The 22,289-nt window shown below is 47.1% G+C and overlaps 1 protein-coding gene across 13 annotated transcripts in view; it reads right to left on the bottom strand.

Moving 5' to 3' along the window:
• The window catches only part of LOC120902922, a 69,400-nt gene that overhangs the window by 25,626 nt on the left and 21,485 nt on the right, over positions 1–22,289 (bottom strand). For all 13 annotated transcript variants that reach the window (XM_040312018.1, XM_040312017.1, XM_040312010.1 and 10 more), the window contains 2 exons: positions 7,287–7,499; positions 4,534–5,865 (listed from right to left, as the gene is read on the bottom strand). In XM_040312018.1, the coding sequence (XP_040167952.1) occupies positions 4,534–5,865; positions 7,287–7,499 (1,545 nt within the window). The remainder of the gene's footprint in view (positions 1–4,533; positions 5,866–7,286; positions 7,500–22,289) is intronic.

A 22,289-nucleotide genomic window follows, 5' to 3' on the forward strand; every position in this document is an offset into this window, starting at 1 on the left:
GGTGTACAACGGTGCTGGGTAGAGAACTTGCTGCGCGTGCGCTTTTCTGCCCAACGAGTACACAATTACGGTTGTGGGGCGTTGTTGTTTGGCCGTTTCGGAATGTGCATGAGCAAAGGGAAGCGAAGGGCTATTACGGAGCATCCTCCTATACAAAAAAAAACAACGACAAAAGCAATTTAATTGGCCAATGTATGAAAGTTTCGCCTTGATGTAGGCAATTCGCATCACAAACAAAGCGCCTAGAGGCATGCAAACTGCATGACAAAACATCTTTATTACGCTTCTAGAGATTTTTTTTCACATTTTTGCATTGAAAAGTGTTATTTAAAGAGAATTCAACTCAAATATGAATTGCTTTAATGTCTGCTTCACTTTGCAGCTGCCAAAAAAATCCAACAACCTTACGTCACAGACAGTTTTACCCACAGCTCTGGTTACAAAACTAACGACCACCTTCACGGGGGAGCATCTCCGTGTACCAAATTACCCGTGCAGCAAATAGAAAGAAAGTCCCAACCGCGATCGCAGCGAAGGTAACACGATCGCGCACAGTTTTTTTCTTCTTTGCCACCAAAAAAACACATCAAAGACGACCCACCCCAAAAAAGCCGGCCTCTGCTCTGGAAGAACGTTCGCTCGCACGCCTGACTTCGTCTGACGGTTCTCGGCCCTGCCGGTGTTCCGGTCAGCCTACGCCAGATGTGTTCGGTGTGGTACAGAAAGATTGTTTTGCCTTGCAAAATGCGAACTATTTACCAGGCGATGATGTGCGGGCGGCGTGTGGATGGTGGCGGATTGGAGGATAACCGCCTGTTTATGTTCCGCCCGATGTTCATCACACATCTTGGGCCGGGAGTTGCCGTTTTTTGTTGGTAACACCCACACCACAAGAAACGCGGGGTTGTAGTCATCCTAAAACGTAAAGCTAACCTTCGCCAATTCTTTACTTCTGACCATTTTGTTAGGACTGTTTGAGGGTTATATTTTACCTGCTGTATGGTGCCCCTTCTCGACTTGCTGTTGCAAACCACAAACAACGCGTTTACCTTCAAGTGCACTCTACATTCCAACAGCCATTCCCCTTATTACTAACCCAGTCATAAGCGATTTTCCACTTCATCGATCACTTTGGCACACCTGTGCGGCGTTTGGCACGACAGCCAGTGCCTCACGGCGTAATTAAATCGCCGGAAAGGAAATTATTGTGCGCACTTTATGTGCAACAGAGTGCACGCGACAGTGGAGGACCCGAGCAGTGCACGCAAAGGGCGGCCGAACCTCTGTTCTTAAATGAGTTATAATATGCTTTTGAGCGCGCCTTTAAAGTGCGTGCCGATATCGCCCTTCCTCTGCGGCCACTCGAAAGGACAGCAGCAGCAGCACAAAACCACACTTTGTGTCCCAATTTGTGCCCGTAGACCGGAAGACGCGTGTTGCACCACGTATATAGAAAGAAAGTTATGGTGCAGCACACACCCCGGCACTAATAATTATGAACCCCAAGGGGTGTGTGTTTTCTTCTCACCCCGTCGTGCAGAGTCGAGCGTGTGTCACACAACGACCGAGTGCCTGCTTTCGATGGCGTTCCTGTTCTGTCAAGCGCTGCCTGCCCTGTGTATGTTGCGCCGTGAGATAGCGTTCCGGGGGCTTTGGCGTGCACTGGGTGTGTGTGTGTTCGCGTGGAGCGTGTGCTGACCTAATTATGCTAATGTTTTGCACACAGGACGCGCACGTAACGTAAGAGCCACAAGGGGGACTCGCGTCCGTGCCTCCAGGATTGCCTGACAGCCAGGCATTGATTTTGCGCTGCTTTTCGATTCAACAGGTACCACCACCACGTACGTACCAGGTGTGCGGGGGACACTGAAGAGTTTGAAGTACCTGGGCACGTGTATGTGTGTGTGTGCCAGTGTGTTTTGTGAACTGACTGATTTTCCCATGAGCGTTATCCTTCGCATTTTGTCGCCTCTTCGTTCCTGGGTATGTGTGTGCACTGGGCGCTTAACAGACACCCGGGGGTTTTGCATAACCTCTCTTCTTTCCCACTATGTACTCTCTTGCTAGTGAAAGAGATACAGACAGGACAGCCGTGCCTTTACGTCCGTGTGAAGAGTCCCGGGAAACAGTACAAGCAAATAAACCAACAGCACACAACGAACCCGGCGGCTCTCGCGTACCGAATCAGGTGTGTTGTGCACAAACGGTTGCCCCAAGGAACTCCCCCCCTCCCCCCTTCCCACGCTGCGTGTCATCGCGACCTCCGTGTGCGTGCGTTGCGACGACACTATGCTAATGAACACACAAATTGATTCACGGGCCGGAAAATTGTCATTTTCCGGAACCTGATGAATGTCTGTGTGAGTGTGAGTGAGTGTGTGTTACACCATGAAACAGTACGGCTTGCAGGCCGCCCAAGCCGCTTGTACACACGCACACACACATCCACACAGATTTATTGCGAAAATTGCTTTATAAAATATTAATATTTAAAGAAGGAGAGAAGAAAAAAACCATACACTAGCATAAATAACAGACGGGAAAAATGGAACTGCAAGCCGGCAATGCCGAATATTTCCGACATAGCTTGTTTTACGCGCAAGAAGAAAAGAAATATTAGGAAGAAAGAAACGGCAACGGAGGTATAGAAGGAATAGGGAAACAAAAACAAGTGAAAATAAAACGCTTTCTCAAAACAAAATCAAACAATCCTGACCGGGGCGGGGGTAGGGAAAATATAGTTTATTGTTTCGTTAAAATAATTTAAAAAACAAGCTAAAACTAGACCTAAGTTTGAGCCTTTACATACAACGGCGAGCTTAGCTATTTGTCTGCTAGGTACAAGAATATTCTCAACGCGCGAAAAGTTAAAACCAAAAAGTGGGCTCCACATCTTCGGAACCATACTGAAGCTGGGAAAAGCGATAGAAAAAGTTCTTAAATCTGCCCGTTAAATTAGCTTGATTAGATGAACATCAATGTAGCGAAAGCAGTATCAACATTAACAAAGCCGAACGAAAGACAAACAGAACACGGAAAGATAACATACATACAAAACATGACTAATTAAAAGGTTAAAAAAACATGGGACGAGAGCTGCTACGCTTTTATCTGCTGATGAAATTAAATGTAAATAGTAAATGGGAACAAAAAAAGCGAACGAAAACGCTGAATTGGTTTCTGAAAGGGATTTATATTCATTCAATTTTGAAGAAGAAAAAAAAGGAAAAAAGGAAGGTTGTTTCCATTTCTTCTCCTTCCCGAAATGAAATGATTTCAGCGCGCCGAGAACCGAGACCGAACTGTTTCATACAGAAAAAAAGACGTCCGTCCGTAGAGAGCAATAATACAAATTAGGATTTTGCTAGCTTGCGGCTGCTGAATGCAAATTAAGCTCGCTTTACAGCTCGGCGGCCCTCGGCGGTTGTTGGCCCCGCACGCGGTTCGTCGCTTGCGCGAAGTTGAATGCGAAGTTTTTAATGGTGGCTGTTCCGTGAAAAGAACACCCCATCACCGGTCGGGGAAAGGTTGCATTTGGGTGAATTTCTGTTTTTTTAAGAATGACGAATGCTATTTGATGCATTAAAAACCAACCAACAGCATCCAAAAACGACAAGCAATACAGAAAAAGGATGGATTTGGGTGAACAAAATGTGTGTAACAGTTCCTCTTCTCATGCCCAACACACAAACACACGCAGTCAAACAGCACCCGAATTAAATACAGGATACGTACTAGTCTATTTGAATAAAAGGACTCATATTTATAGCAGCACGCAGTAATTAGAGTAAATAAAATAGGGAATTTAAATTAACATGAAAAAACACGAACAAGTAAAAACGAGATAAAAATGGAATTAGATGATATACAAGATGATAAAAAAACCAAAACCATGGCTTTTTATATGAAGGAATTGTAAGGTGGAAGCTTCTACCAGTTGGATGTAACAAGGAGAAAAGGACAAACTGGCTATAACAGGAAAAATGCAACAAAAAACACACTCGAAACGGGAACAGTTAAAATTTGGTAAACAAAACAGCATGTACTAAAACTAAACATCTGCTCCTGTTCGTTCTCTATCGCTCTCTCACTCTCTCTATAGGCGCATCGATCGACAATAACAGTAACGAACAAATTTTAGCACTAAGCGATCGTTGACGGGTGAACGAAATATATTGCTTTTTTGGGTTTAATTTGGCACCCCTTTTCGACCTTTCCGTTTTCCCCTTGGTGGAAAGAGAAAAAAGGTTGGTTTTTTTTATTGCGGGGCAAAACTGTAGCAGAAAAAAGAACTTTTCTAGCACTAGCAGTACGCAAACACAATGCGAACGTAACACGATGCAGCGTATATATATATATATATATATATAAAAAACACAGGCTACACGTTCGTACTAAACGGAAACCATTTTTGTTCAATTTTTTGTTATTTTTTCAACTGGTCCAATGGGTTTTCAAAATGGTTGTCGCCCAAAAATTTAGCGGGGGAAAAAACGATAACTTTTTGGGGGAGAGAAATTCTTGTATCCTCACCGGCAGCCGCGATGGTGGTCGTCGTGGGCGGAGCCGCCGTTGTGGTGGTGGTGCTCGTAGTGGTAGTAGTTGTGATGGTAGTAGTACTAGCAGTGGTTGTAGTAGTAGACGTAGTGGCCGTTAAAGTGGTTGCCATCTTTGCTGCGGTCGACGACGAGGACGACGAGCTTCCGTGATGTTCGTGATGGTGATGGTGATGGTTGTGGTGCACTGTATTATCCTGCTCCAGTGGTGGAGCGACGCTGGTGAGGAGCACCACACTGCCACCGTCCTTCGAAACGGCTCCGGTCAGCATCGGCCCCACGGTACTGACGGCCAGGGAAAACCCACTCGAGCCGTTGCTCGTCATGGCCTCACGGGTTGGCAGTATGGGCAACAGGGCGGACGAAGGCTGCTTGCGGAGCGTCGCCAGCTCCTCCAGGCTGTCTACCAGGATGATCCCGTTGATGTCGCTCTTGTTCTGGATCAACCGGTCGATGTTCTCGTCCTCGAGCGAGATAGCCTTGCTTTCGATAACGATTTCCGTATCGGGTTCAACGAGGTCCTCGGCGTGATCCGCATCGGTACCGGTGGTATCGAGATCTAGGCCTTCGCGCGTCTCCGCCACATCGCCGCCACCAATAATCTCCTCTTGCTCATCTTCATCCTCTTCTCGCGTTTCCACCGGTACGTGTACTCTTCCGGCGCTGGAGTGCTGCTTCTTTGAACCTTTGCCCATCATCGGTGAAGCACCCCGGTGGTCGGTGTTGTGCAGCACCGGAGCGAAATCCCGATCCAAATCTTCCACCCGCGTCTGTTCCAGCAGCCCGTTCTGGTCGATCGTGGTCGTCTTTTGGCTGACGAACCGTTTCGAGTCATCTTTGCCCATCGCCGGGCTGGAGTGGTCGGGCTGCTTCTCCCCGGCTAAACCCCCACTGGCGGTATGGTGTCGATGGCCCTGCCCCGCCTGCTGCCTGTGATGGTGTGGACTGTGCCCTCCCTTCGGGGACTCCCGATCGCGTTCGTGTTCCCGCGGCAGTTCCTCGTCTACGATGGGCGGTCCCGGAGCGAGCGCTACCGCCGTCGTGAAGTGATGATGCTCGATGGGCTGCTGCAGGGGCGCTACGAGCGTCGATTTGACCGTGCTCAACAGTACCTGCATCTCGTCGCGGCCCCTTGAAGGACCCGGTACGGCGACGGCAGCAGCACCAGCACCATGGCCGAGCAGCGTACCGTTCCGGTACACGTACAGCTGGTGGTAGTTTTTGTACAGCGCGTTGCACTGATACCGGCCCTGGTGCTTCGGCAGGGCGCGCTGGACGCTGATCGATGCTTCGATTTTGTCTCGATTTCCTTCAAAGCGTTTTTGTTGCGTTTTTGGGCCAGCCATGCATATGCAAGAGAAAAATGCTCGATCAAACGATTTTGGCGACAAGAGTTCGGTTTTAAGCCCTACGCCCGCTGTTAATATGTTTGCTGCTGAGTGAATGAGTGTGATTGGGAGAGCGACAACTGTGGCGCGTGTGTGCTAGTAGAGTACAAGCGAAGCCTATTGAGTGGAGTTTAATTCCGATGCTTAACAGCTTTTTACGTTCAATTACATACTACTAATACTTCAACCTATACAAAATGAATGAACCTAGACAACGTCTTATTGGACACGCTTCTCCCTCGTCAGATGAAATGTGTCATGAAATGTCTAGCATGCAATCTACTTCTGTTTTCGTTACAGTTACGCACCTACTTCGGATCAAACCTCTCAAGCAACGTGCGCGTCTTTTGATCTAAGCTTATCCTCTTCCTGTGTGCCTTTTATGCTGTTTAACTTCTGGTGTCAAATTATTATTTTAGCACGCACCAAAAAACTAGCAGCCACGAGGCAGAAACGACAAAAAAATCAGACAAGACCTTACTCCAAAACGGAAACAACCGATAGCCCGGGCAGTAATTGATGGTCGCGCGTTTGTGTCGTCTTTCCCCCCGGAACGTGTGTGTGTGTGTGTGTTTGAAACGACAGCAGCGGAAACGCGGAACGGTCAGTGTTGGAAAAGACCCGTCAAAATATTTTTTTCCACTTTTCCGCTCTCTCACGCGTGTTCACTAAATTTTTGACAGCTAGGCATAGCTTAGAAGCGTTTGAAGAAGCGTTGGTGTGTTCGGGGAATGTTTTTTTTGTGTGTCCTCTTTCCTAGACATTTTACTGTCGATATCCATCACACACGTTCCGTTGACACACACACCACACCCGGGCATAACGGATATGTTCAATTAGCCGATTTTTTTAAAGCAATACGGCCGAAACCGTTCCTACTGAATACAAAAAAATAGCCGATTTAGAATCTCTTTGTGTGAGTGTGTGCATTGTGGCAGCTACAGTTTTTTCCTCTCTCGCTCTATTTCTAGCCAATGGTGCAGGCACGGAATGAAATGTTTCAAGAAAAGCATTTTTTTTATAATTCTTGTGAGCGATGAAGTGGGATGAAGTGAGAAGTACCACCCTTGTGCCTTTTTAATGCATTTTTATAGCTTTACTAATACGCTTATGTTCAACTACAACCCTGGCGATGCTTATTTTGAGCATTTAATTCCTCGCCTTCTCTTGCTCACTTGCTTCTTACACATATTTATATGCGGCTTCTTACTCGCCAAATGATATATTCTACGATGGGCAACAGCGTTTTGTCTTTATTGCATTGCTGGATGATATGTACGAACATGTGTGTGTGTGTTCTCGTGTATGTATAAACGGCCCCCGCAAACGTATCCCTGTTTACCTGCGATGCCCATCTCACTCTCGATGTAGCTGTGCTCATCCTTGCCGTGGCGGATGTTGCTGTGCTTCCGGATCGGTTCGCCGTCCTTGTGCCACTCGACCGGGTTGGCGATGCTGATGATGCACGAGATCGAGAACGGCTTCCCGACCTCGACCTGCGAGTCACCGTAATAGATCACTTGGTACAGATTGTTCAGATCCCGCTTGTGTGCACCTTTTTGTTTTTTTTTTTGTTTTGTTTTTTGTTTACGTTCATTTTCGTTCCGTTTTTACCGACCGTATCACGACAGCGCCACAAACCCCCCAGGAACGGAAGCAGCCATTCGGTTAAAGAGGAGGTAAGGTAAGGAGTAGTATAAATAATCACAAGCTTAACAATCAGACACGCTGGTTTACACAGCACACGCGGATAATAACTGTACAGCGGCATATTTGTTTGATTTAAATAAAAAAAAATATGACACCGAAAACAAAACCAAAATGGTTTACAACAACAAAACACAAGGGAGAAAACAATAGAGAAAAGGCAACCACCATTGTTTGATTTTAACGATAAAAATACACACCAACAAAATAAAAGAGAGAAACCAAAACAGGGGGTTTGAACGATTAATTGGTGCAAATAATATGAGCGAAATATATATTGTTCGTTTTTTTTTTGCATGAAACAACGATACATGAGCTTATGGCACGAAATATGAGATGATTTTCTCTTTTTTTCACCCTGCGTACTACAACCCCTTTTTCAATGAGCACTATATAAAGGGTTTTCCAGGAGTTCTCATAACTGTGGGACAAATTATTGATTTTTTCTTACGTGAAATGAACTTTATGCAATGCGAATTGGACTCTATAGCATCCTTGTTTTGACAAATCCAACAGGAATTTCCAATGGGACTGTCCAAATAAGGTGCCATAGAGTAAAATTTCCAACATTTGAATTTCACTTCCCATAAGAAAGAGTCGGGGAAGTGACTCACAAACATGAGAACCCCTGGAAAACCCTGTAATAAACTACCCTAGCCGAACTACTCCTCCCCAGTGTACTGTAGCGTAGCGCCTAGCAATGAAAAACGATTTTTGTTGTTGTTGATTTTCTTATGAAAAATGGCAATGAAATAACTCAATTGCACGATCTCGCAATCACACGCAAACCGGCTTTATTAATTTGATTCCTACTAATTACCATTCAACGGCTAGAAGGAAGGGGAGGAACAAGCAGCAACAAATGCGCGTTACGGGGGATTGGATTTTGGGATACGTTTCTGTGCCATTGTTAGGGGTGGGGGTTGTACGGCACACTGTTTGGAGCGACTTTTACCCTCCTCACACAACAAACGGCCAAACCACACATTTAAAAGCGTACAACAGCGATTCCAGAAAAATGGGATGAAAATTCCACCGGAACACGACGAACATTCTTCTCGGCAGAGCACACAAATAAAATGCTTTTCAAAGTAAAAGAGTTATTGCATTTGTACATTGTTACGCCGTACCCAACCCCTTTCGCTTTCTTTTAGCCAGAGTTGCTCTCGGAGTCGCTCTTGCTGCGATAAAATGCCACACAAGAAACGAACAAACCATGCCACACACCCCACGTGTGTGTGAGTATGATTGTGTGTGTCAGTTCATTTCATTTAAGTTAGCAAATTATGTAACCAACATAGGCCGGGGTTGAAACATAACAGAATGCCTCACCCCCCCCCCCCCCCTCACCATATATTCCTTTCTTCTGTTGAAAGCAAGAGAATATTTTCATTCCCTTTGTTGCTGTGGTAGCGAATACACAGCATGAATGCCTACACCACACCCAAGCGACACGATGTGCCCCTCCAACGGAAAGAACATTCTTCGTCTGCAACGAAAACTTTTATCACACCTGATACCCCTTTACCGCCCCCTTCTACCAATCGTGCTTTAACCCGTTTTGAATCGGATGCCCTTTCCTTGTTTCGCTTTTCCCGCCTTTTGCGCCTCGCTGTGACGGAAACGAGAAGGAGGAGAGTTTGAACCGTCGGCGAAAAGGGCATCCGTGTGCGACGGGCGATACACAGGTACACACACAAATTGCAGGCTCCTGTCTGCTTTTCCCACGTAGGCTCCCCCCTTCTTGCACGCTACAAACTATTTCGTAACAGTGGGCGGAAAGTTTTAACTAACTCCGAGACGGCGAATGTGGCCAAAGCAATGATAAAGGGTGTTGGCATGACGGGGTTTGTGTTCGGGAAGCGGTAGTCAAGCTCAACGTGCCAGCAGAACGGATGCTGCTGGGGGATCGTTCCGATTTTGCTAGTCTTGTTTCGAAAACGAAGTCGTCTTGTCGTTTGGGGGAAGGAAAAGCTGCCAGCGAAAGCAAAGGGATCGAAAACACACGCCGACGTTACGGTGTAATAAATGTGAAGCTGTCAGAAACAGTTCCCATTGTCTGCTGTTTACTGGAATGTATTTACGATTGTGTGTTGACATGCTCACGAGTCACTAATGTCATGTGGAATGCACCAAAAAAACCCAGTAACCGCACGCGGCACAATTTTGCACCCAGGTGGGGAAAATAAAATCATTTTGCAGCGCTTACCAACCGATGAACACAATGCCGGGTGGAGTAGAAACGGCTTTTTCCAACAGTTTTAGCGCGAAACGTTTGCTCGTTCTGCTTTCTACACTGTCAAGTGCAAAACCGAAGGACACACAGTGAAGAGCGGGGGCACTGCAAGGCATAACCCCGTGAGTAAGCAGTTCTTCGATTATGGGATAACCCGCAGGATCAAGCACAGTTGGGATGAAAGTTTCGCCGAGCACTGCCGAGCGGAGTGAAAGACCGGGCGGCTCCATCGAAGTGCAAAATCTTTCCATTGTTTCTCCGCCGTCCGCCATGGTGAAGGAGACCATTTCCCAGATGATGGTTGTGTCGATCGGGTCCCGTAATATGGGGGAGGTGGATGATATCAAAATTCACCTTTAGAACAATCGTTTTCCGACCGCTATTTCTAGCACTAGGGACGGCCTAGGAACCTAGAAACGCTTGCAAAGGAAGCTGTCAGCAATGTTTGCCGGATATTGGAGAATGCGGAAGGAAGGTAGGGAAGGAAAAACAGCAACATCGCCCGCTGGCAAAACTACCATTACTATTCCGACCGAATAGAGCTAAAGGCATAGGCATAGAGAGGCTTAGCGGATGGGCAGGCAAAGTTTATCGGGAAAGTTGCTCCTCTGCTTGCTCGGAGTTCCGATCATCAGCCAGCAGAGCGCTACTGGTGGATTTGATGCCGTCTCCTTGCTGGCTAGTGTGTCAAACGAATCGGAATTTTGTTCGCTAGTGCTGCAGCGAGGCTTTGTGGCAGGGAAACCCACCAACGGTGAATAAATGTGCGAAAATTTTGATTGATTATCTCGTAAGTAATGGAACAACACACCATGCCATTGCGGAAAGTTTCCGGTCGGAGAGCGGACAAAACTTATGCTTACTTGTACGACGTGTGTGTGTATGTGCTTGTCTGATCTCTACTGAAGAACGATTTTTGCACAAGCAGCAAGAATTAAGTCTAGCTTCAACAAGGCTGAAGAAGCTCGGCTGAAGTGGATTTATTTATTCAGTTTTGCACGCTTTATGTTGCAACGACTGCGAGGAGAGGGTAGGGAAAATGAGGGGGAAAACCACAAAAACAAGAAAATAAGATCTTCTAAGGCACTTTTCTCTTCTCTCGCCGGACACTTTTCCCGCATACGAAAGTTTAATGGCAGCTTTTTGCTTGAGCAGTTTGAAAAGATTGATTTTTGTGATAGGACACGTTCTGGAGTGGCTCTCTCCCTCTCTCTTTATCTCCCTCCTTCGTGTGATTGTGTGCAGTGAGGGAGGCACACATTTTCAACAACACCTTAATTTGCTTCGGTGCCTCACGGAAGCGCACCGGAACACGCAAACACGAAGAGACAGAGCCCGGGCGTAGAAAAGTTGCTTAATTTGAATTTTAAATTTTCAATCCATTCATAGGACCGGTTTGTGTGTATGTGTGTTTGCGTTTATTTTTTGCTGTAGCTGCAGGGAAGGGAAAAAAGGAAGCATAAATGGGCAAAATATGTCAGCCCATCTCACACATTCCTACCCTTCCAATCCAGTGGGTACCACACCATCCTACCATACAAACAGAGAGAAGCTTTGCGGCGTGTTTGGAAGCTAATTGTGTTGCCTTTTAAGTTGCTTTCGTTAGCTTGAGTTTGTATTTTAAGATTGATTTTCTTCCTGCTTTCCAAAACCGCATATGCAAATAGTTTCAAAGGATGATTTCTGGACTTTTTTTCCCGAAAAACATTTTCAGTGAACATCACCACTCTCCCGAGGCTAGTTTGGGAATCTATTTGCAGCCGAGCTTGCAGAAGCCGAGTAGCGTACCATTTGACCACCGAGCCGAACGATTGAAAAGATGTAAATAACGCACAAAAACCACTAGGGTCTTGCCATGCGGTCTTCGTTAATTTAAAAAAAATTACTTTTTTGCATAAAGTTTATATACTTCTTTCATTAATAAAGTATTCAAAATTAACAACAAAAGAAACTGTGCTCCAAAAAAAATCCACACACGCGAACAATCATTCAAAATGCTCGTGATTTCGCCGAACTAATTTGTTTATAAATCGAGCATAATTAAGACAGACTGCACGTCCATCGCTCTCTGCGCGCGCGCGTGTGTGTGTGTTAATTTGTGCTGTCGTTTTGAAATCTTTTCGATCGATGCTGGTTTGTTCAACTGGCCCCACTTGCCCCTTTCTTTCCACTTCCCACTCCCTTCCACCACTATCCCGCTTTTCCCGATAATTGTTTTATAAACACTGCATTCGCACAAGCGCCAACAAAATAAATATAGCTCAAGTTTCGATCTCAAACCCCACAAACACCACCGCAGCTGCGGGAGAAGGAAGGGAAGATGTGAAAGACGATACGGTTTTCCCCGGTCTGGTTTAATTGGCAGATATCTCGGCAGATCGGCCTCGATATTGCATAGCGTTTTTTCATCCCCATTTTTTTCCTTCTTAACCCATCATTCGCGCCGATTATTGCCCCGGACCCGTTGAGCTCCCAGCTGGTAGACCACAACACCAGGGGAATTTTGTTATTTTTTGTTGGACTTTTGGGTTCTCCCAATCGAAACACCGCTTCCTTTCGTCGAACCTTCCACTCGCTCCGCCTCACAGCACAACCCGTTCCCCCCCCCCCCCCCTTGACGATCATCATTCGAACGTGCGAAAAGTCGTTCCGATCGGTTGATTTTAGATAGTGTGTACTGGAGGAAGCCACAACAAACCGCCGTTCGGTTGCGATCGAGAGAGGGCTTTACACACACACACATACACAGTGCCTGCTACTCTCGAGCACAATTTCAACGCTTAATAGAACCCACCGTCCACTTTCCTTTCCAGGCCAGCCATCGTTAACCTTCTCCTGTGCGGCACCGTTTTTCCCTCCGGTAGCGAACGAATCGGTCGGTCGTGCACCGGGCGAATGAAGCTAAATAATCGATCGAAACAAAATGCCAGATGGCCCTGGGGCGATAAATGGTCCGGAGGATTTTCGCGTGTTGCACGTTGCCCCCCCCCCTCCCCCTCTTTTTTCCCGGGGACCACTCTCACCCACGCCCGTACGTTTGCTGTTTTCTTTTCCTGCGTTTAAAGCTAATGTGGAAAACGAGCTAAGGAAAAACCCTGTCCCGAGGCCGCAGCTCCGCGCCCTGATTGCTGACTGTATTTTCCCACAATTTTCTAGCCAAACACTTGCAGTAACGCAACCGATACGAGCAAGGGGGAGGGGAAAAAAGGAAAAGCAAAATATACACACACAGTTCGGTTCGGAATGGTCATTCGATCGTTCTTTATCTTCTCGTAAAGACTTTCCCTCGTTTGCTTCTTCCCTTTTGCTTCCTTTAGTATGTGCTCTCTCGCTGTGCATATTATTGTGTTTGTGTTCACTACCAGGACACAAAGCAATGGTTTGAGTGAAACGAAAATAAACTCTTTGCCACGCGGCGTACAACAAAAAGCGACCGGATCGTTACCCGGGTTACATAATTTCAACGATCGGCTCTTACCGGTATCCGGTCACTCCGGTGGCCGGTGGAAATTTTGCGTTTTTCAATCGCAATTTTTATTTATTTTGGGGGATTTCAAGTCGTACAGGACACTTTAATGTGTATGATAAGGATTAGCTCGGGTAAGTGGACACTTTAAATTGCCATCAGGCTTCAGATAAGCGTTGAACAATGTAGATTGAAACTTCTCCCTCCCACTACGGATTGTCGAACAATGGTAACAATTTCATTAAAATTCCAGCATTATGTCATACCAATACAGCCAGCCCCCACAACATCACCGAACCGTTCTTCATTACAACACTTCCGTTCTATCGCATCAATCCATGCAATCCGACCCTACTACACGCGCTCGGGAGCATTAAATTCTCATTCAAAGACACGCACACACACACACGCACTCACACACTTCCGTCACCTTTCACTTCGTCTTGATGAAATCGCTAATGGTGGAAAATCATGTTAACCAACTGTTCCTTCTGATGTTTGGTGGCGAGAGCATCGCAAAATCGATACCATTGCGTGCACGTGGCTATCACAGTATACTTGTGCCTGTGTACGGGTGTGTGTGTTTGCTGTTGGTGAGTGCGTGAGCTTCAAGTTAGCAACAAAAGGTTCACCACACCCCCCGCACAACAGTGGGCAACACCGCTCCCGGCCCGATGGGAAAGGATAACACAACGCCTCCTCTCTTCGTCGGTAGCAGGAATACACACACTCTGTCGATGGATGGATATTGATTGACCTCTGCCTTCAGCAGCAAACGTTCACAGAGGCAGGAGAGAAGAGCAAAGTACAATTGGTTGTTCCTGGGGCGAATTCTGACCCGAACGGAACACATCCCCCCTCCTGTCCCTCACAGCTGGAATGCTAGAATGACAAGCGTATCCATTTTCCACTGTTTGTGTGCGTACTGTGGTCTCAAGATCTGGAGAACGCACACGTTGCGAGCGGAGGAGGGAGAATGTGTGTTGTTTAAACTGTACACAATTTAATTATGGTGGTAATTAATTTCAGTCTCCGGTATGTGAAGAACAATGGCGGGGCAACCAGGGCACAGGGGGAGGGGGGCAGGTTGAAAGAGAGATGGTTTCAAATTGAAACCACTGTATCAATGTGCATTGGCATTTTGTTTCAGATGAAGTAGAAAAGTAGTTTGGAAATTCTCGTAGAGGGTTGAGGAGGATCGAGAATTGATCCATGAACCTATGGTATACTAGACAGTACACTTGCTGATTGCTCTTTTCGGCCGAGCGAAGATCAGATGCAAAATAATGCAATAAAAGCTAGAGCTATTGATACATTTGAGATAAACATTATTTTTGGATGTAAAAATCACGAGTAGTGTATTTTTAATGATTATTGATTATTACTTCTTGCATAAAACAGCTTCTTTTCCATTTTTATCGTAAATCTGGATTCACCAGAGCTCACAAAAAAACGGTTTCAATTCATGTCTCCGACGCGACGGTTCATCACAAAGCACACAATTCCGACACCGTGCTTGAATGCTGTTCGAATGTGACCTACCCATCCCTCCACATCAAAGACGAGCCAGACGGATGACCGACGACAAACCCCCTGTAGGTCTCGCCTTGACCGACACACCACACCGACACATCATATACACCAACTTATATCACGGTTATAAATATATTCGGCAACTCGTGCGTGTGGCTGTATGTCTATGGCGTGCGCTGTTGTCCTCAGTCGTCTGTCTTAAGGCAAGCGGGGACACAGAGAACGTCCCTTGCTGTTGTTCAATCGCCACTACACACCGATACGATCCGGTGTCAGCCGCTCTGAAACGGTTGCGGCAGTATATACTTGTGTGAGCCGACAACAGATTATTTGAGGGCAAGAAGATGAGGGCATCTCCACCAGCATCGCCCGAGTCCACCAACCCAGCAGGGAGCAGAGCGGCACACATCAACCGAATCGCTACACCGCGACGTCTTTTCAAGAAAGCCGTTCAAAGCCGTTTTTGAGAAACTGTGCGAAAGAATCGCGTTCTAAGCCGGCCAGAAAACTTGCGTTTACGTGGGGGTTGGTGTGTGGGAGGTGTGCTACTGGGTACACATTAGTGCGCCCACCCCCTTCGGTAGGTATTTTCCGCTGTCTGGAAATCCCAAGTTTAACATCATTTGCCCATTCCAATGGTCTCCCCATGGCCAAAATAATAATAATAAAAGAAAAAATGCCGTGTGTCGCTCGATATTACGGAATTTTCCCACCGGTTTCCATGTATGCATGTGTGTAAAGTCTTTCTCTCTCTCGCTCTCTCGTTCTTTATCTCTCTGTGCACTCTTACAATCCCCCAAATCTCTGTCACATGACAGGTGAGTTTCATCAGTGATTGCGCGCCAACACGACGACGACGACGACAACATACATCCTGTTCATGTTCTACTGTGAGCGTGTCACGAAAGCGGTCGGGGTTCGTCGTGCAGGTTTTCCCCGTCCTCAGTGTGTGCGTGTCTGTGGCTACACCGCCAGTCAGTCTGGCTGGGGGTTCATTCGCTGTCCGGGGTTGAACAGTCACTCCGTGGTCATTCTACGTTCGAGAGCAGAAATGGTGAGTGCCCGGCATCGCGTTAGGGGACACTCTCTCACAGCTGCCGTCTGATCTGTTACATCATCCGGACGAGGGGGGAGACCAGGCCACAGTATCTCTTCTGTAGTAAGGCCGCACCGCACCAGCTGCTGACAGTAGAGAGGGAGAGAAAGAGAGCCGAGTCCTTAAAACCGGTTCATTCCGACTTCGAGCGATGTCGCTCTTTCTCACTTTCTCTCTCTCCTTTAGTTGTACAAGAAAAACACAACAAAGAGATAGAAGAGCATCCGGCATTAATTGGAAATGCTTTGATAGAGAAGGAAAATAAGGTCTCCCTTTTTAGAGCAAATACACACAAACGCACACGCTTCGGTGGAGCATCAAGGGCGCTTGCGCTTCTCTCTTTCAAGCCGTGGCTCATTTTCCCACGCTGGCCGCTTTTTCTGCTCATTTCCACAACACCTCCGCTTGTGTGCGGGGGTTTCCGTGCTGGGAATGGCACATTTCACAGACATTCTCTCTCATTCTATCTCTCGCTCTCTCGGGCTCTGCGTGGTTGTTCGTCCCTGGGGCAATTGTTTGTGTGTGAGCAGTGAACAGCAACAACCAGAGCAACACCAGTGCGATAGGGCGCGCGCTTACAATGGCATGCTCTAGATATTTGCTGTACTCTGTTGTGTGCGGCAGGCGATCTCGTAGTCGTAGTGACACATAAATGTCCACCCACCCAGCCGAGCCGACCCACCCCGTGCCGAGACACCCGAGCAGTCGCGGTGACGTCATCGATGAGGGAAAGGGAGGACCCATTCCTACTGCTGAAGTGTAGTTCGACGCACCAAAAAAAGCCCCTGCCAGAGCGAGCCCCCATTTTCTAGCAACGAGGATGATGGTGATGATAGTAGTAACCCCATTCCGTCAACATTCGTTCAATCAGAAGCTTCACTCGCAGGATTGAAGCCGTTCGAGAGCTTCGTGGTGCTTCGTCTCGCTGCCCTTTTGTCTCCGTTTGTGGAGAGGAGGTCGAGAGGACTTCCGGAAGTGAGAGGTCGCAATTCTACATATTATACCACGAGATGTGGCGTTGATTGTTCGATTTGGGGATGTACATGTACCTCCTTCATCATCTTCGTTGGGACCTCCATACTGCCACTCTGGTGAATGTCACAAAAGTACAAACAGACCTCGAGGCCTCGAGCGAGTAAAATACTACAATTAAAGCGTGTCGGACCATGAATGCCTTCTCAAAACCATGTTTTTCGCACTTGTACCTCATCCAGGACCTTCGTTTTCAGAATTAATCTTGCTTAGATAATCACATTTCTTGTGCCATCGTTTTCCAACGTAAGCAGACGCTCTAAACCATAGCCGGCTATTACGTCATCAGTTCAAACTAAGTTCAAGCACGCGTCATCAGAACAAAAACACGAGATGAGAGAGGGAGGCATGAAACCTCCCAACCTGCACACGAAACAAGAAGGAAACATTACGAGATTAATAGGTTCCGCGTGTCGGTGCTGGAATGCAGACGCGCAAGAATTCGGGTCAACCAAAGACCCACCAAAAACAACATCTTCTAGAAAACACAGACACACACGATCACAATCACTCGTCCAACAAGTTTCACTTGGATGATAAATATTTATAAATTAAAGAACAGAAAGCAAAAAGATCCATACTAGACACGCAAGTCCAAGTGTTGCTGGATGCAACAAAGAGACAGAGAGAGAGAGACAGAAACGACAGAGGAGTGCTGGCATAACTTTAAAAAATGGAACCTGTCCACGATGGCATGGGCAGGAGGAGGAAGACGAGCCCGGACACTTTACAAATGGCTTGCTACAACATGTTCACTCCCAGTGGCCGGGGGAGAAGTACAATAACAGCGACTGCTGGCTAACGGCAATGTTTTTTAGCAGATGAAAAATAATATCTTCCGTCTGGTGTCAGCTGTGGCGTGTTGTTGTGCTGGTCATTCGGTATGGCTGCTTTCTGTAGCAATATGAGCAAGTCCCCGCTCGCTGTTCCACGCTCAAACCAAATCAACCCATGTCACTATCCAGCCCAGACGACCGGGCGTCGTCGCTGGGGGATTGTAGATTGTAAAAACAAAAATATACGCTGGTGCATGCTAAACACCCCTCATTGCACACCACCAACAGCAGTGCTTTTGTCGAAAAAAAAGGATACAAAAAAAACCCACCACACAAAAAAAACGAAAGCCAATTTGCCGTTTGGCCAATACGTATTTGTGTTTGTGTAGGTGGCTCTGCAAAAGGTAAATAGTGTGTCCTCCTTTTGCGAATCGCACCAAAAACAATCACCTTTCGGAAGGACCCTTCCATCCTCCCCGATGTTGCTGCACCGTGCGTTCACAAACATCACCCGAGTGACCAGAAAAAAGCTCCGACCATTTACGGAGTTGGGCAACGCGGCGGCTGGCAGAGCCACTGGTAAATTGAGCAATTTTGTCCCCCTGTGCCAGCCGTGCCAGCTGCACAGCAAATGGAGCACAAATCAATAGCCCCACAATACGCTATAATAATATAAGGACACATACGCGCTGCTGCTCGCCACCAAAATGGTGCTGCGAACGATCTTGGTGAAAATGTGCTTTTCCGTCTGCTGCAGCCCACCTCGCATCATTTCCCGATTGGTGGGCGCGCTTGGTTGCAGCTGCTCGTGCTATGAGTGGAGCGTTGGCTGAGAGATCCACGTGGGCTGTGCCGTGATCCCGAACCGAATGCGGAAAATTGCATCCGCATGATGCGCGAAAATCGTACGCTCGAAGGCGCGATGCAAAGAGACGCAAAAGCGGAGGGGGAAAAATCAAACAACCAGACGGTGCAGCACACAGCGCTGCACCAGCACCAACCACACCATGTTGTGTGTACGTTAGTACAACATCGTTTCAATCTTTCAAACCCCAGGAAACGGAAGATTCTTGCAGTCGAAATCACCGTTCCTTTATTTATTCTTTAGTTGGAAAGGAGTAGCAGCAGCAGCAGCAGCACGACCACATCACACAGCGGTGTTTTATACGAGTACAAGAAGTTGTATTTATTCGCGAGCTTCGGTGGAGCCCTCGGTGGTGTGCAAATATGACGATGGAATCAATCGATAGAATTAGATAATTCAATCACGACGACGACGACGACCGTAGCGCGACCGTGGACCAGTGCTATAAATGGATGCTCGAAAATAGGCCGAAAATGTGCTCATCCAAAAACGGTCGAATGTTGGTTGTGTGTTGTTGTTGTCTGTGTGTTGTTAGGTTCGAAAATGGGGCTCAGTGGGGAATGGAAAACAGCGGTGATTAATTAATTTTAAATCAATTCTAAGTGAATGTACTACTTATTCCTTTAGTTTAAAAGCTCTCGAGAATGTGTTTTTGAAATAACCGAAATTGAAATTAAATTGTACATCCAACAAATCTTCCTGCTGGCTTTAAGCTTTACACGCCTGAAAGTATGCAATATGTTGCTAATTAATGAGTAAATGCTACTTTTTAGTAATGAAAAATGTATACATTGATATTTTGAACTATCATAAACAAGACCTTCTACTTAGACCACACTAAAATCATTGATTTCCTGTTGTTAATCAGAATTTAGAAATAAAAGAAGAAAAAAATAAACTACAGCCGACAAAATGTGTGAACATCAAAGAAGGGCACAACTAAATTCTAGAACCAATACCAATACTTCCACTGGTTTAGCCTTGTGCCCGATTTTTACACGCCATCGCGCTTGTCCCACATAAGGCAAACCCGCCTCTTTCCACCCGCTTGCTTGAGCGCATTACGAACCGCCACCAACCCCCTGCGCGGCTAATGTTGCCTTGCCTCCTGATTGGATGCACTTTACCCGATGCATTAATGATGATGAGTCCATCACCGGTCCCGGCCCGATGACGCTCGCGCTCGACACTTGCACCTCTATCTTCGATCTGTGCGATCCCCTTCCCGTCTTCTCCTTCCTTTCCTCCTCCTCCAGAGCGACACGACATTAGTGATGTTTCAATTTTGTGTTTGCATAATATTTTACACCGATCGTTAAATCGTTACGTTTTTTTGCCGCGGCCCGTGGAGAGTTTCTTCCGCCCAGTAGGGAAGGAACTCCGCCAACGGAGGGAGTTGGGAGGGAGTGCTGTCTAGTGCTGATGTATGCTGATGTTTACAAGAATTATGTACATATATTTTCCCCCTCGTCTGATGTTTACGCCAAATGCGAGTACACTGCCGTGGTAGATGGTCCGTGCGCGCGTCTTACGATGCCCTCGCAAAGCTGGACGGAGCGGTGGGACGGATGGACGGCGGGGCTTGTTGTTTGCTGGTTTTAGTAACCAAAAACCCACCAAACAACATCGCCGGAAGCGCAAAACCAAACGAAATTTGTTGTTTTGTGTAGGATTTTTTCTTCTCTCAAAAGCACGTACACGCACGCCCGTCAAAAAATACCGAAATCTGTTTAAAATCTCACAAAAGGAATCGCTTTTCTCAGGGAGAGGAGATGGCAAGGTAAATCCCACCGGTGGGCATGTGCGTGTGTGTGTGTGTGTGTGGGGGGGGCGCTCTCAGTAGGGCCATTTTAACGCCAGCTTTTGCCCGTGCCGTAATGATAATCACTGCAGGAATTTTTCACTTTTTCCCGACACGCCGCCGGCTCCACAAGCTCCGGGGCAAGTCAATAAACGTGTCACGTCGGCGCACGCTAACTGACAATTTGATTACCTCCCGCTGCGTGGGGCGGTTGGGGTAAATTTTTCACCCCAAACCTTGAACATTTTCCGGCGTACACACCTGACATAAACATACAACACACACACGCACACAGTGCTGTACGAACCGCATGGTTCATCTGCTTAGCATCAACAAGAAGCCCCAAATGGTCTTTCAAGAAAAGGATAAAAAAGCGGTGAGGTAAAAGGGAGCAAAGGAGATGGATTTGTGTTTTTTTTCTCTACTTTTCTTCTAGGAGCTTCCATGTGTGTAGCCAGATTCCATGAAAATTGAACCTTGCCCGCGGGAAAATATCGTTTGTGTACTCGACGCCGTCGTCGTCATCGTCGTCATGTTGCAACCACCAGCAGCCTGCCCGTGTGAAGAGGGCTGGGATTTATCTCCCAGTAACCGAAACCCGCGCACAGGTATGGATGGTGGTCTTCACACCTTTCCCCGCTCCGCAGCACCACACCACCAGCTCCACAAATACAAACGATTTTCAAGTACACCTCGCAGCGGGATAAATCGATCCGGGTCGAAGATTGAAATGGACACACAGAAACACAGAAACAAAAAACCCGCACACCAAAAGAAGGTGGTTGTTTGCTATTCATACCATGAGTGTGTGTGTGTAAGATTTTTGGCTGCATTTTAGCTGCAAAAAAGGAGCTGCAGCAACGACGAGACGAGCATCAGAAAAATAGGACACACACAAGAGACCAGATCGCTCCTCCGATCCGCCGCAGTGTGCTATTTCTGATGGAAGCTACAAAGCGAATAATTAATCGTACACCACACACACACCGTACACCTTGCCCTAGAACCGACGGATATTCGGTTTGGACCAAACACATTTTGCCCCGGGATTTGCCAACGTACGTCAACTCCGGTTTGACCAATCCGCCGATGGCGGCAGTAGTAGCGCGCACTAACTCTCGTTCGGTCTCTCGTTTGCGCGTAATTTATTCACCAACTCTCGGATCGGGTGGTCTTGTCGGTGGACCGAGGTACCGAGATGCACGTGGTCCGGTGTGCTCTACTCTGATTAATTGATTCAGCACAAGACTAGCGCTGCCGGGATTAAACGACAGCGGCAAAGTGTTAGAGCGAGAGAGTGGTAAGCGGAGTAACCTTCGATAAGCCAACTTTACCATTCCTGACGTGCGATTAATAATAAGCGCACCCAACATCCCGCTGTCCATGCTGTGCAAACCCCATTCCAACACCCCTCGAAAAATGACCGGGGATTAGTGACAGCAGCCAGCAAAGTTTTGCGCACAAACTGTGCAAAAGTCTAATCCCTTTTTAAAGTGTGGCCCTCGCTCTGGCTCCCGCCGACTGCTCGCTTCCAAATCAGACAGCTGACATGACCGAAATTGGCGCAATCGGAAGGCTCGAAACTCTCCAACAAATCAAGTCTTTCGCCAGCAGCGCGCACACACACACACACGCACACCCGCGTCTTACGGTCTTCTTGCGCAGCAGGTCCTGCATCGCCAGCACGACGACCAAACTTTGGACGATAATAATGGACGATAAAACCGAGCGCCCTGTGGAAGCAACTTTCCGTGCGACACGGTGTGAGAAATATCCCAGGCTCTGTGATGCTTGACAGGGGAAAATGATTTTGGCGACAATCGAGATCGAGAA

Source organism: Anopheles arabiensis, chromosome 3, assembly GCF_016920715.1.
Source record: "Anopheles arabiensis isolate DONGOLA chromosome 3, AaraD3, whole genome shotgun sequence".
In the NCBI taxonomy this organism is placed as follows: domain Eukaryota; kingdom Metazoa; phylum Arthropoda; class Insecta; order Diptera; family Culicidae; genus Anopheles; species Anopheles arabiensis.